Below are 14,815 nucleotides of genomic sequence, written 5' to 3'. Positions count from 1 at the left end.
TCTCCTGATTAGTCAGCAACGTTCGACACCTATTATGAACGGCTTCGAAGCCACCCGTCTTATACGGATTTTCGAAGCAGAGAACAAGCACAAGCCTTCCATGATCATTGCTTTGATCGGGCTAGCGAATGGTCAAGACCAAGCTGAAGGGCTTTCTTCTGGTTGTGACATCTATATGACAAAGCCAGTGTCTTTAAGGGAATTGGCGGAACTATTGAAGAACTGGGAAGGCAAAACGGGTGCTATCCGCAATCCAGAGGGACAAACGTTCGTGATAATGAGAAGCGGGCTTGCTAAAGGAGGCGATGGTGATCGAAGTCTCGTGAAGTGAACGAAAGCACCACTAAGAGTTTTCTTCCGTGACAATGCTTGTGTGTATTATAAGATTAGCCGCTTTCAGTCAGGACATGACTCAAATAGATGTCGGAACATTGGTGCAGCATGGGCGAGTATACATTAGTAGAACGAACACAACAGCTGTTGCTGTCCGTTCTAAACTAGTTCGAATAGGACACAACTGACCAAACTGCGGGGAGATTGTTTATATGCACGGAGTAGTACTCTGCGGCCGAGAAAATGAGTTCCAGATTGACCAATGTGTCCCCAGAAAATGAGATCAAAAATATGGTAAAGGATGCTGGGGAAGCTAGATATTCGAATTAGATCAACGAAATCTGTACATCGCTAATTACCAAGACGGCCTAACGCTAGAACTCACTTTTGGGCAGCTCCGAGTAGGTATTGTTGGTCGCCCGCTTCTAGATCGTTTACCTTCATCATAAGGCATCCAGAGGCCCAAGCTCGGCCATGCATCTTCCGCAACTCCGGGGGCATTCTAATGCAGGTGCATAGTTGGAGCCAACCAGCCAACCAGCCAGCAAGCAGTGCTACCCTTAAGTAAGCGCCCCAGTGCCTCATTTACAGCTTTGACCAGGATCGGGACTTGCAGTTTGTAAGCCAGACGCAGTCGATTGAAGAGTCTAGAACATGGTAGGAACTGAAGCGACCAGCTACCGAAGACCTTCCCAAATGTAGGCCGTTCTATTTGTAAAGGTGTCTTGGAAGTTCCAGCTGTCAATATACATATAAAGTGAGCATGTCCTGACCGAGTTGTTGATTGATTTGCGGTCCCTTTGTCTCAGCTGCCGGCTATTGGCTTTGATAGGCAGACATGCGTGCGTCATAGCAAGCGACGATCCTCGATCTAACGCCTCCCCATTGCGCCAACGCTTTGATTTGCAGTGCCAGCTGATCTGCGGTTGCTTGTCTCCCAGTCTCACCCAGATGCACTCACTCGACACAACTCCAACCCTGGCCATCTGGACCCTGAAATCACTTAGTTATAGCGCTCTGAAACTGACCCTAACTGGAAAGCGCTCGCGCGCCTGATCTCTCAGCCGCGGTTACTAAGTATTATCAGCCCCATACCACAAGGGCCACATCACGGAGTCCTGGGGTCAGTATTAGAAAAAAACCCTGTGAGCACTATTTTCAAGGGTGAGTTAGATGAGCCACAAACGCCTGGTCTTCGAAATCTCACTGCTGACAGCTCAAAAAGCCAATCTATACGGATTTGCTCCAGTGCACAATCCTAGCTTCTCTCGTATCTCCACTTCGGTCAGTTGGAAAAATCTGAGCTGATGCCCCGTCCCGTGTGAGTGTCCACACCGTCTTACCCTGCGTAGTCCCTTGACGAATTTATCCTCCGAGACTCCTCCCGTCGCCGCTTCAACGTCATACCCGCCCCCCCTTGGCAAAGTACGACCATGCTACTAAGTAGTGCTACCTGAGCTCAATCTCTGACCTTGCCTTTCAGCCTGCACGTTTAACAGAGTTCCCAATTATCGCATCCTTGTTATATCTTCTGGTCGAAATGGCCTTGACAATCACCATGTGGCACAACTGACGTGCACCGAGTACGAGTAGCACCTGCTATAGCTCAATCAATTAAAGTGTACATGCCAACTGCCATGTCGGCCACAGCCACCACAGCGACCTGGAAGTCCCCTTCATCATCAACCCCATCACATCTTCGACCCTCTCATCCTCGTCCTTCTATCACACCCTACAGCCTACCACCCCGAACCCCTGTTCCTGTTGGAGAGTCGATGCCTCCAATTCTGCCTCATGGCACCACGCAGTCCAAGGCGAAACAAACCACGAGTCCAAGCTATTTTGGCTTCGCGGTTGCTGAAAGTTCAGATCCACCAGATTCGAATCCGGGGCAGTATGCTCGTCCGAACTGGGACTACGTATCTTTGAATGCTCACGACACACCAACCGCGCCGCCGGTTGACGCAAACCCCGAGTTCGAGGCATTTCGGCGACAATCTGAACACGACCATTTCAACTTGGGTCATGCAAATATAGGGGCACTCAGCAAATTCGAGGGTTCCCACAAGGTCTCCCTCAAACAGTCATCCAGTCAATCTAGACAAGACAGTCCTGTCTCACCTCGCTCGGCCGTCCAGTCTTCCGCTACACCAAATCCCGCGCATAAGCCTGGCAGGGACCGTGTGGAAAGCAAGACTGGTCAAATGTCATTTTTTGATATTCCTCGACGCGACTCACCAGCTGGATTGTCGCCGAGTCAAGGCCCAGCCATAGATCATCGCAGCGCGCGCCTCTCATTACCCGGCCATCATCTACATACGCCGCCTGCACACCCGGATCGGAAGCCCGTGCAACGCGCGGAAACTCTACCAGATACACTTCACAAAGATGGTCCAAGTATGGTTAATCCGCACGATTTCGCTACCTTGCTACAAAGTGTGCCTGAGGATGTGCTTTTGTTGGACCTTCGAGTGGCGCCGCAGTACTCCATATCTAGGGTTCGTGGCGCACTGAATCTGTGTATTCCAACCACTTTGATGAAGAGGCCTTCCTTCAATACCCAGAAGCTACGAGACACCTTTGCGGTGGAAGCAGATCGAGCAAGGTTTTCACAATGGAGAAATTGTAGCTTCATTGCAGTCTACGACTCCAGCTCGAATAACTCGAAGGACGCACAGAACTCGGTTAATGTTTTAAAGAAGTTCTATGTCGAGGGGTGGAAGGGCCAAGGTGTCATACTGAAGGGTGGTTTTGTTGAGATTTCCAAAACCCATCCGTCTATGGTAGAACAAGGCTCAGGCAATGCTGCGGCCGGTATCACGAAATCCCCTCTCACGCTACCGGCTTCTGCACAGATGGTCGCTCCTGTGGCTGGTGGGTGTCCCATGCCAACGTCAAAGTCCGCGGCAAATCCGTTTTTCAACAACATCCGCCAGAACATGGACTTGCTGGATGGTGTCGGCCAAATGCCAGTAGCTCATCCTTATGAGATGTCTGCGCAATCCGAGAATGCACTTCCCGAATGGTTGAAAAGGAGCGTGGCGGAGGAAAATAATGGGAAGTTAATATCGGACGAGTTCCTTGCGATTGAGCAGACAGAACAGAAGCTCATGCAAGATGCATTGAACTGCACTGTCTTATATGGCTCTCCACAGTCCGATAGACTCAGCAAGACTCAAATTGCCGGGGTTGAGAAAGGAGCCAAAAATCGGTACAATAATATTTTCCCCTTCGAACATACCAGAGTGCATCTGAAAGAGGTGGGTGCGGGAGGCTGTGATTACATCAATGCCAACCACGTAAAGGCTTCGTATTCGAACAAACGCTACATCGCAACCCAAGCTCCTATCCCGGCGACCTTCAACGATTTCTGGCGCCTTGTATGGGAGCAAGATGTACGGGTCATTGTCATGCTCACAGCTGAGTCAGAAGGCGGACAGCTTAAGAGCCACCCTTATTGGCACACAGGTGATTATGGACCATTGAAGCTGAAACTCTTCTCTGAAAAGCGTGTGCCCTTGGAGCTGAAGCGGGAGAAGATGCAGCAAACTAGACTTCAAAGACCCAGTATCGGCCCACGCCGGTCCACCAACCCACTTACTGAAGCTGAAAAGTCAAGCGCTCAGGGAAACCAACAACGGCCCCCTGAGACTCCTTTTGCCACAGTACGACATTTCACAATATCGCATTCCAACCTTCCCTTCCAGCCAATGCGTGAAATCACACAGATACAGTATACTCAATGGCCTGACTTTGGCGCACCAGCACACCCACAACACCTACTTGCCTTGATTGAACAGACGAGCAAATGTGTACGGGGCAGTGCAAGTCCAACTCATCCTACCCATGGCGCAGCGGAGCCGGCGCCGAAAGGTCAGAAGCCGATACTTGTACACTGCTCTGCTGGTTGTGGAAGGACAGGGACGTTCTGTACCGTTGATAGCGTGGTTGACATGTTGAAAAGGCAGAAGATAGAATGTGGGGATGATCGAATGGACCTTGATTCTGATGATGACATTCACAGAAGGGAATGGATCGACCGGGGTGATGTAGACCTGATAGCAAAGACTGTCAAGGATTTCCGCGCGCAGAGACTGAGCATGGTGCAAAGTCTGAGACAGTTCGTGTTGTGCTACGAAACTGTTCTGGACTGGATGGTGGAGCAGCAAATAGCGGACGAAGGGTTCAGTGCAAAGGAAGGGGAGAGAAAGAGTTATCATGGGTGATTCGTGGTGAAAAGCCTTGAGGTTACTTGATGTAAGCGGTGATCAAGCACCGGACCTGTGATCTGTATTCAAAGCAGGGAATTCACTGGACAAGAATACTCATTATGCAGGCATTAGGAGTGCTGAAAGCTAGGAGTTAGAGGAAGCATGTGTGGGGGAGATGACCCAGGGTGCATTATAGATAGGACCGGATCATGGTAAGACTCAATGCAACCAGACAGTAGTGTTGTGTATATTCATAACTTGTGGGAAGGATTGTTTCGTGGATATGGATGCCAACCGTGTGATATGCTCAATCCAAAGCAGTTGAAGGTCATGGATACCAACCTCAAAACCAGCCTCTGCATGTTGGAAGCACTTATCGGATAGTAACATCATCTAGGGATGATATCACGTGGTCTCGGCAAACTACTACTATTAGTTAGCACTAACGTTGCAAGGCATCTTTTTGAAGACTTCTCCATTTGCCCACCGCAGGCACTCACTATGCGTCCATCAATACCTACGTTTCAATCCAGCAAGTCAACATGTCTCCGTACCCGCGCATTGCCATACATATGTGCCTCATGCCGCCATCAAGCTCTTCGGCAGGGCATATCACATATGCAGTCAACACGAAATGCATCGTCCGGCTTGCCATGGACGGAGCGTATTCGACGGAAGATGTGGGGATCAGATAACCCGCCTGGGTTGAAAGACCCCTATGGGGGCCCAGGGTTTTTTGAGAGACGACGACAGGAGGCGCAGGCAGAGCGGGGACGGGGTCAAGTCCTGGGACCTGGACGAGTACCAACTGAGCCTACAATGGTGGAGCATGAACCAGCATTACCTGAGCCAGGGCTACCTGAGATGTCGACGTTGGAAGAGGAATCGGCACAGAGCACCGAACATTCACATGCTCAAGAGATGATGAGATCAAGATCAGTTCCAGAAAACGATCCAGAGAAGGAGGATCCTACATACGTACAGGCTGAAACCTGGAACGGGCTTGAGCAAGTAGGCCTGTCTGGGCATTGGAGTGAAACCCCTCCTACACCTGCAGATTCATTTCGACCGTAAGCTGAGCTGGTGATGGTGCTTGCCAATGTGCTGACAGTGACCAGTTACCTGGCTGCATTCGAGAAAGCTTCCTCCAGGAAAGAAATCCTCTCTGCGTTGCATCAAGCTGTAGTTGAAGTTGTCACTTTGCGAGATTCATGTCTTCCTCTTACCTATAGTCTGGGTCATACTGCTTACAAGCCGGATGTGCTTGCGGCACTCTCCACGACTATCATTGAGTTTGATCACCATAGCAAGCAAATAGTGCTGAAATACAAGGATGGTGAAAGGCGGTCGATCGTTGAAGCCATCCAGGGCGATGACCTCCAGGCGTCAGTTAGTCCATATGAGCCTGTAGCAAAGACTACATATGCAGAAGTGCAAGCTTTGGAGGCAAACGGAGATACTACTTTCACAGCGCCAGATCAAGAGTCTCAAGAGCTGCAGTCGCAGAAGGCCGACTTTCCGGGGCAGGACATGGAAGATGACGGGACTCACACATTCGTGGCTACTAAGGAGGAAACGAATAATGGGAATGGGGAGGAGAACAAGAACAACATTGAAGGTCTCCCCCCACAGAAACGCACAGCATATACTGTCACTTCTGCCGACTTCATCACAATGCCTTTGGAACCCCTTGAGCTACGGTTTGCCGTAAGTACTTAACAAGCTGATAAATTTTGGCTGTTGCTGATCCTATGTGCACTAGGTCATCAAGCGAGCATCCCAATTGACAGGGCATCGCATACCGGATCCTCTCATAACAGCCCCTCAAAGTTTGAGCCCCATCTACAGCTACCTCAGACAGGATAGGGATTCACCACCGAAGAAGATAGCTGACCGTCTCCTCACCAAGCCAGATGTTATCAACCTTCCAAATGTGCACATTATGCCGCGAAGGGAGACTCCTGTTGACAAGGACAAACGCCTTGGAAGGTGGAAGATCATTGAAGCGGAGCTGCATAGCAAAGGATTGCCGATCCTGAGCAAGTCAAGAGCATAGAAGTTGTTGATGATAGTGAATGCCATGCATGCCCTCCGACCACCGGACCTTCCTCTTTTCGTGCTGAAGATAATTCTTAAACCACGCTAGTGAGCAGTGTCTTCTTTTTTATAGACAAACTTCGTGTGTTTCCTTCTGTCCACTGCAGCTTCGGTAGTCCTTCCCACCTACAAATACCTTCATCTTCCACTGTTCTACTTACACCTTCTTCCTTCCACCCACAACATCTCAACACTACAACAACACATCACATCGTCACAACAACACATCACATCGTCGCAGCAACAACAACCTTTGGCAACAGTCTACAGCAACAGCCATACTCATCCGACTACTACCAAGTAAGTCTATTACGTTCTCTCTGCCTCTATCATGACGCGGGTTTGTCGTCTATTTGGCCGCTGACCTTACCATCAGAGTATCTCATCGTCAACAGCCTTCCTTGTTCGTCCACCACAACAACTCTAATCGTTCTACTGCTATCAAGTAAGCATACTATATACTTCTCACATCAGCAAATACGTGGTTCGATGGTTTTTTTTTTCTGCAGCCGACCTCACTTTGATGTCATCTTCCCTAAACATTTTTGCCTCTACCACATACCCACGCTCAGCTTCCCTCAATATTCATGCTAAAAGTCCATATGATGTCACTTCTTTCTTTGACTACCTCTATGTACACGCTATTTTGTCCGCAATAGCACCATTTGATTTTGGGACTACCGGTCACCCTCGTTGCCATTATGTTCGTCATCTATACCTGCTCATGCTAGCATGGCAAGGATGAGGTAAGGCACTAATGAGATCGAAAATCATGTGTGTTCTACGTTATAGTTATTGTTATTGTGAGCGGTTCTTGTTTGCTCATCTGGACGACTTCTGTAATCCCAAACAAATGTCATTTGATGCGTGCGGATGGTAGTGGACTGCGATGATGAGCTCAGCCGATCTAAATCGCTAACCGATCTTCCGCCCGACTTTGCCTTTCTGGAGTTCTGACAGATTTGCCCGATGTCCTTATACACAGCATCTGGGACGGAGTAGCAGATCTGGTCTTCCCAAGAATGTTTCTCATTTGGTTGTCATCGCTGCTATATCCGTAACTAAATTTCACATTCATGTTACATTCATGTTACGTCTTCGCGAGCCTCTCAGACTTGTTTAGCATATTCTGCCAGATATCCTGCAACGTACTTAAGGCTTTCCGTGTTGTTCTCATAATTGTTTGAAATCCCCAGATCTTCATCTAGCATTACCAGGTGTTCTTCGCAATCTATGTCCAACAACTAACTATAACTAGAAAACATCTCACCGACTATGGCTCCTACGCTCTCCAAGATGCAGTCAGTTAACAAACTCCGCATCGCTATAGTCGCACCGCTGTATTACACTGTCCCACCGACGAAATATGGCGGTACTGAGCGCGTGGTGGCTTATCTGATTGAGGGACTTGTTTCACTGGGACACTCAGTAACTCTATACGCTGCGGAGGGGTGTAAGACGGGAGCAGAGTTGGTCCAGTGTACACCTATAACGTTACATGATGCCGGCATTACTGGCACAATTGCAGAAATGCAATATCCATACACTCTTCAACTCAAGCGTGTGCTTGCCGATCTTACCAGCTACGATGTTGTCAACATTCACCATGGGATATTCCCATTTCACCGTGACATCTTTGACAGACCGGGGCCATACGTTTGGACTGACCATTGTGAGCTGCATGTTGAGAACAAAGGCGAAACCCTCCAAACACTCTACAACAATGCGAACGCAGGCGCCACATCCATCTCTGATAGCCAGCGGGATATCCTCACAGGCGCAGAATATTGGCTTCAGACCATCTATCACGGCCTACCAAAGTACCTTTTGGCGCCAGTTTCCTCAACGAAGCCCGAATATCTCGCATTTCTCGGCCGCCTTGCACCCGAGAAAGGTGCTCCTGATGCAGTTCGAATCTCTGCTTTGGCTGGCAAGCACCTCAAAGTAGCCGCCAAGCGTGAGGCTATTCATGAGACTTATTTCAAAGAATCAGTCAAGCCACTGTTCGAAAAGCATGACGTTGACTACATCGGAGAAATTGCAGATGCAGGCAAGAGTGTGTTTCTCAGTGGTGCTGTTGCTCTTATCTTTCCGATTGCATGGAAGGAGCCGTTTGGTCTGGTCATGATTGAGGCAATAGCCTGTGGTACGCCGGTCATTGCATACAACAAAGGTGCAGTTCCTGAGGTTGTTGAGGAAGGTGTGACAGGTTTCATCGTCAATAGCGTGGAGGAAGCTGCAGCAAGAGTTGCTGATGCAGCTAAACTTGATCGCAAGCGAATTCGGGCTGAGTTTGAGAAGCGTTGGACTTCAGTAACTATGGCTCAGAAATATGAAGAGCTGTTCTACCGCATCAGAGATGGCACAGCTTGGACGCAAACTACTTCAAGTGGCACGAACAGCTTCACAAGCCAGTGCGATAGCAACGACAATGTCACTGACAATGCTAATACCGCCGCACACGTATGTCCTGGCCACCACCACTGCACCAAAGCACAAGCAGGGCATTCTAAGGCTCATGTCGGATCAAGCGACAGTGGGGTAGCCACTGATCCTACCGACGAGCTTGAGGACAGCATTGCTGAGCTGCAAATAGCTAACACTGACACAGCGAAATAGTATGGGTAGTCCAGGACAATGGTTTTTCCTCTGCTCTAGGGTTGTGGGGCGTTGCATCTGCTAACCTTAGCACTTGCTTGGAAAACTTTGACTTGTTTTCTTCCATACTTGCTCGATTTCGGAGAGCTCATCACATATGGGGCTATCTGTGCTCTGGTTTGTGGAGCTGGCCTAGGCTGAAGACCTTGGTTATTGCATCGATGGATCCTTTCTTTCGATCTGCAAGACACCAGCGCCATCATCGTGTTTCCTTTGTGCTATACATTAGACAACCGACTTGCAGTTGCATAGCTTGTGGGTTCGGTCAAGGCAGGCATGGGAAAAGAGACGGCCACACTGAGCCGGTCTTTAGTATTTGCTTTATGTCAAGCGGGCATGAGGAGCAGCTTAGATGGCTTGCAAGACATGTCATGATTGTGCTTGTGCCTGTGTCAACTCACGATACCCTAGATAGCATTCGTTCAGCACACTGCAAGTCAAGTCACAATACTCCAATGTTCTTCTGGCACTGTGCTTTTCCATTATCTATATTTACTCTCTGACAAACATGCTGGCCATGCCCATTCCAGTCCCTACACACATACTTACAATACCAACGTCCTGGCCTTGTCTTGCTAATTCTGACAATAGAGTTGCCAGCTGTCTTGCCCCAGTTGCACCCAGTGGATGACCCAGAGCAATGGCTCCACCCTTTGGATTAACCTTTTCTTCAGGGATTCCAAGCTTTCTGATACAGTATAAAGCCTGACTGGCGAACGCTTCATTGATCTCCCAGATGCCCACCTCCTTGGTCTGTAACCCGGTCACATCTAACAGCCTTGGAATCGCGACTGCTGGACCGACGCCCATTTCATCAGGATGGCATCCAATGGTTTGGGTTGCCACCCATTTACCAAGGATGCTTGATGATAATCCCAACTCGATGGCTACACTCCGTCTTATTAACAGAGTTGCCGCTGCACCATCAGAAATTTGGCTACTGTTCCCGGCGGTACTAGAACCGTCTTCCTTGAATGCCGGCTTCAGCTTTCTCATCCCCTCCAGGCTAGCATTTTGTCTTATGCCGTCATCCCTATCAACTTTGATGACCTTGCCTGGCTGCTCTGGCGCATCTGGATCCAGCCATGTTGTAGTCACTGGCACGATCTCATCATCAAACAATCCGTCCTTCTGAGCCTTGCTGGCATTGACATGGGAATTTGCAGCAAATGCATCCTGATCATTCCTGGAAATGCCATATCTTTCCGCCACATTTTCGCTCGTAATGCCCATCGGCATGATGCAAGCTCTTGCATCACCGTTGTCTGAATCTCTCAACTCCGGCCACAGCACCGTGGGGATGGCTCTGCTGCCGTAATTCCTCGCTGTTTGCCACCATTGTAATGGCGGCCAGTCCTGAGCTACATTGTCGGTTGACTGTGCAGAAGCCGGTTGTTGGATGAAAGCCAGCATGTAGCTGCGCCATTCTGCCTGCCTTCGCGCCACCAAGCTCTTGTAAGACAGACCCGACTGCCACATCATCAATCTTGGCTGGGTCCAGGTTCGGATTCGCGGCGAGAGTGGCTTTGAGGACGGCAGAGAGGAGTTCTTCTGGATAGGCATCTTTGAAAGCGCCCTTTTTCGCGCGGGTGATGGGCGTGCGGAGGGACGAGAGAATGACGACATCAGTTAGGTTTTTTTGAAGGATGGACTTGAGGCCGCGGCCAGAGAGAGACATTCTAGGCAGGGTGCTTTAACCCGGGCTTGAAGGAGAAGTGGAAGGAGAAAACGGGAACCGGAGAAATAAACTGAGCAGGGGGGAAAGACAGTAGGTGACGATTGGCAAGAAAACATACGAAAGGATCGAAAAGTGGTCTTTCTTCTTGGTTGCTGCCGCTTCGAACAGTGCCATGGATCTGTTCCCCTCCTACTTCATGGATCAATCTTTCCAATGTTAACCCTCCGGCAAAGGACATTTCCACACAGAAAGCAAAGCAGATGCGGAGATGATGCGGAGAAAGCTGCCACAGAGCCGTGGTTTTTGCAGGCCATGTCACTGATGATCATGCCTCCTCCCGTATTATGTATTATGGAGCGCTGCTCTGGTCTCTGTGGAGATGGGTGAACGGTTGCACTGCACCGGGTGCTCGGTGATAAAGGATGGTTAAGGATGATTATGCCTAGCCTCTGGACGAGATTTGTTAATTGGGACAGGGCTCTTCAGCATGATTGAAGATCCGGGCCCCTCCAGACCAGCTGCCTCTGCTGGATTCCCCGTATTTGTGTAAGGCTGGACTGCTAAGTAAGATCCTGCCGCGCACTAGCCCCGGCTCCAGATTTAGACGATGAGGATTATGAGGATCATGAAGGAGGAAGAATGCCCTTGTCTTGTCTTGTCGTGTCGTGTCACACGCTGTTACTAAGTCTCTATTTCTGTGCTTGATGATACTACGTCTGATCACTTGACAAGCTGGCGGTCTCTAGAAAGACCTACTATCTCTCTGTCTTCCCCATCTTCGTCCTCTTCGCCCTCATTCTGGCTCCTCCATTTCGTATCTCTGCCCGTCTCTCCGCCCTTGTATCACAAACCAGACCACCAAGGCCACCTGTACCTTGGGGTTCAATCTCTGCTACCAGACCAGTCACCACATCTACAATGGCTCCATTGAAGCTGAAAACCCCTCCGCAAGCTCCACCCGTCTTCACCGCCACTCCGACTTCTGTGGTTGAAGACACCAAAAAATTCATTGATGTGTCAAGAAAGCTCACTGACGACATCGTTGCCAAAGTCAAGGAACAGGATGCGAGCTTCGAGAAGGTCGTTCTGCCCATGGCGCATGATGAGAACAGGCAAGGTTTAGTGGCGCACATCCTCGGCTTCTATCAGTCTGTCTCGACGGACCAAGAGCTTCGTGACGCATCCACTGAGGCAGAGAAGATGATGGATGATTTTTCCATCGAAGCATCAATGCGCGAGGATGTGTATAAATTGGTGGACGCGGCGCTGAGGAAGGGTGACAAGCTAGATCCTGAATCGCAGCGGTTGTTGGAGAAAGAGCACAAGGGCTACATCAGAAACGGTCTCAACATTCCGGCTGGCCCGAAGCGCGATAGATTCAAGGAGATCAAGAAGAGACTCAGTCAGCTCAGCATCATCTTTCAGAAGAACCTGAACGAAGAGAAAGGAGGCTTATGGCTTACACCAGAAGAATTGAATGGTGTTCCAGAAGACGTTTTGTCTGGGCTCAAGAAAGAGGAGGGCAAATATTGGCTGACATTCAAATATCCGGATCTTTTCCCCACCTTGAAGTATGGGACGAACAGTGCAACCAGACAGAAGGTCTTTATTTCCAACGAGAACAAGTGCAATCAGAATGTGCCGTTGTTTCGGGAAGCAGTTCTATTAAGAGATGAGGCTGCTCGACTGCTGGGATACCCAAATCATGCCGCATTTAAGATTGAGGACAAGATGGCCAAGACCACCAAAACCGTGGACGACTTCCTTGGAGACTTAAGGTCTCGGCTCAGCGATGGTGGTGTAGCAGAGATCAAAACCCTCAAAGAAATGAAGAAGAAGGACCTCGAATCCCGGAATGAGAAATTTGATGACCGTTACTACCTCTGGGACCATCGTTTTTACGACCGAATGATGGAAGAGCAGGACTATTCTCTGGACCAACAGTTGATATCCGAATACTTTCCTCTTCAGACCACCATCCAGGGTATGCTGCAGATCTTTGAGGAACTCTTTGGTCTGGTCTTTGTCGAGATTACTGGGTCAGATCGCGATGCAATCTCGCCCTCCGGCAAAGGCAACGATATAGTCTGGCATGACGAAGTCCAAGTCTTCAGCGTGTGGGACGATGAAGGTGAAGGCAGTGGATTCGTGGGGTACCTCTACCTAGATCTCTTCCCCCGACAAGGCAAATACGGTCACGCAGCCAACTTCAACCTCCAGCCCGGCTTCATCATGGAGAACGGCACCCGTCGCTATCCTGCCACCGCCCTGGTCTGCAATTTCTCCAAACCCACCCCCAAGAAACCCAGCCTCCTCAAACACGATGAAGTAACCACCCTCTTCCACGAACTTGGGCATGGCATCCACGACCTGGTCTCCCGAACCACCTACTCGCGCTTCCACGGCACCAACACCGTGCGCGACTTCGTCGAAGCACCCAGCCAGATGTTGGAGAATTGGTGCTGGACCCCATCCCAGCTGAAATCTTTAAGCCATCACTACTCGTCTCTGTCCCCGGAGTACTTGGAAGCGTGGAAAGAACAGGCCGGCCCTACCAACAGTATCCAGCAGCCAGAAGAAAAGATCCCAGATGACCTGATCAGCAAGCTGATCAAGACTAAGAATTTGAACGGAGCGCTGTTCAACCTGCGCCAACTCCACTTCGGTCTATTTGACATGTTCATCCATGAACCGGAGTCGCATGAAGCATTAGAACAGGTCAAGATCTCGGAGAAATATAACGGGCTGAGGAAGGAGCTCTGTCACCTCGACGGGCCAGAGGTGTTTGGGCAGGGAGACAACTGGGGCAATGGACAGGCTACCTTTGGCCATTTGATGGGCGGATATGATGCGGGCTATTATGGTTATTTAAGGTTTGTAATTTTCTTCCTGGCCCCCTACGTACCCGGTCAGACTTCGCGAGATGAGGGGTGTTGTTCATGCTGACGTGCTCGTGTGTGCGGCTTGATAGTTCACAGGTGTACTCAACCGACATGTTCTATAGCGTGTTCAAAGCCAATCCCATGAACGCCACCGAGGGCCGGAGATATCGACACACAGTGCTCGAGAAGGGAGGCAGTCAGGAAGAGATGAAGACGCTGGTGCAATTTTTGGGCAGAGAGCCCAGACCGGATGCATTTTATGAGGAGTTGGGGTTGAAGAATTGAGCATGGCCGGCTGGTAGAAGTGAGGGAACGATGGGGGTCGACGGGATGAAGATGGAATGGAATGGTGCTGGGAGGGTAGAGGGATGGAAAAGACAATACTCTCTATCGCGAAGGCGGAGAGAGAGGTCTATGCATACAGTACAGAATGTACCTAACTAGAACCAGACGCATATATACGACATACTACATACGACGACAACTGGGAAATAGATGTTACATCTCATCCGTCTGTTCAGTTTCTGGCCTCAAGCCACACGCTACAACATCCCCCCAGAAACCCTGGCTCGCTGTGTCCACCCTACTACTTCTGCTTCTGCTTCCCCCCTGGCTTGAGTATGTTAGTTCTTGGATCCCCGGTGTCAGTCCCATGAAGCAATCCGCACAACTAGTCACTCCAGGACAGGCCTGTTAGGAGTGGAACAGAACAGACAAACGAAGGTGTAAGGCACTGGGTTAGGGAGGGGGGCAAATGGGTGCAGCTGGTGACAGTCCGGAAGAAATTGCATTCTCTCTACTTTGAATTCCATCCTCATCAATATCAAGGAGTTCAGGAGAGAGGCAGGACACATAGGGGGCAGATGAACTGCAGCTACTTGGTTAGCTGTGTGTTATGGACATGTGGATGTGATTATTTGCACGGTCATGACGCCTGAATAGTTACTCGAATCAAG

General features: G+C 49.8%; 5 protein-coding genes across 5 annotated transcripts; 4 read left to right on the top strand and 1 right to left on the bottom strand.

Moving 5' to 3' along the window:
* Window positions 1-1,970: 1,970 nt before the first annotated feature.
* On the top strand, window positions 1,971-4,559 carry EPUS_09142 (uncharacterized protein; the record flags this gene model as incomplete). The annotated part of the gene is made up of 1 exon (XM_007807525.1): window positions 1,971-4,559. The coding sequence occupies one exon, from the start codon at window positions 1,971-1,973 to the stop codon at window positions 4,557-4,559; it is 2,589 nt and encodes an 862-aa protein (XP_007805716.1).
* Window positions 4,560-5,045: 486 nt separating this feature from the next.
* On the top strand, window positions 5,046-6,600 carry EPUS_09141 (uncharacterized protein; the record flags this gene model as incomplete). The annotated part of the gene is made up of 3 exons (XM_007807524.1): window positions 5,046-5,614; window positions 5,663-6,251; window positions 6,307-6,600. The coding sequence occupies 3 exons, from the start codon at window positions 5,046-5,048 to the stop codon at window positions 6,598-6,600; spliced, it is 1,452 nt and encodes a 483-aa protein (XP_007805715.1).
* A 1,316-nt stretch (window positions 6,601-7,916) lies between these two features.
* On the top strand, window positions 7,917-9,260 carry EPUS_09140 (uncharacterized protein; the record flags this gene model as incomplete). The annotated part of the gene is made up of 1 exon (XM_007807523.1): window positions 7,917-9,260. One exon carries the CDS (start codon window positions 7,917-7,919, stop codon window positions 9,258-9,260), a length of 1,344 nt encoding a protein of 447 aa, XP_007805714.1.
* Window positions 9,261-9,791: 531 nt separating this feature from the next.
* Window positions 9,792-10,977, bottom strand: EPUS_09139 (uncharacterized protein; the record flags this gene model as incomplete). Its single annotated transcript, XM_007807522.1, has 2 exons — window positions 9,792-10,716; window positions 10,766-10,977. 2 exons carry the CDS (start codon window positions 10,975-10,977, stop codon window positions 9,792-9,794), a joined length of 1,137 nt encoding a protein of 378 aa, XP_007805713.1.
* Window positions 10,978-11,895: 918 nt separating this feature from the next.
* EPUS_09138 (uncharacterized protein) lies at window positions 11,896-14,144 on the top strand (the record flags this gene model as incomplete). The annotated part of the gene is made up of 2 exons (XM_007807521.1): window positions 11,896-13,850; window positions 13,949-14,144. 2 exons carry the CDS (start codon window positions 11,896-11,898, stop codon window positions 14,142-14,144), a joined length of 2,151 nt encoding a protein of 716 aa, XP_007805712.1.
* Between the last annotated feature and the right edge of the window lie 671 nt (window positions 14,145-14,815).

Source organism: Endocarpon pusillum (assembly GCF_000464535.1).
Source record: "Endocarpon pusillum Z07020 unplaced genomic scaffold scaffold7110, whole genome shotgun sequence".
NCBI classification, from domain to species: domain Eukaryota; kingdom Fungi; phylum Ascomycota; class Eurotiomycetes; order Verrucariales; family Verrucariaceae; genus Endocarpon; species Endocarpon pusillum.
This window is presented reverse-complemented; position numbering and strand designations above follow the sequence as displayed.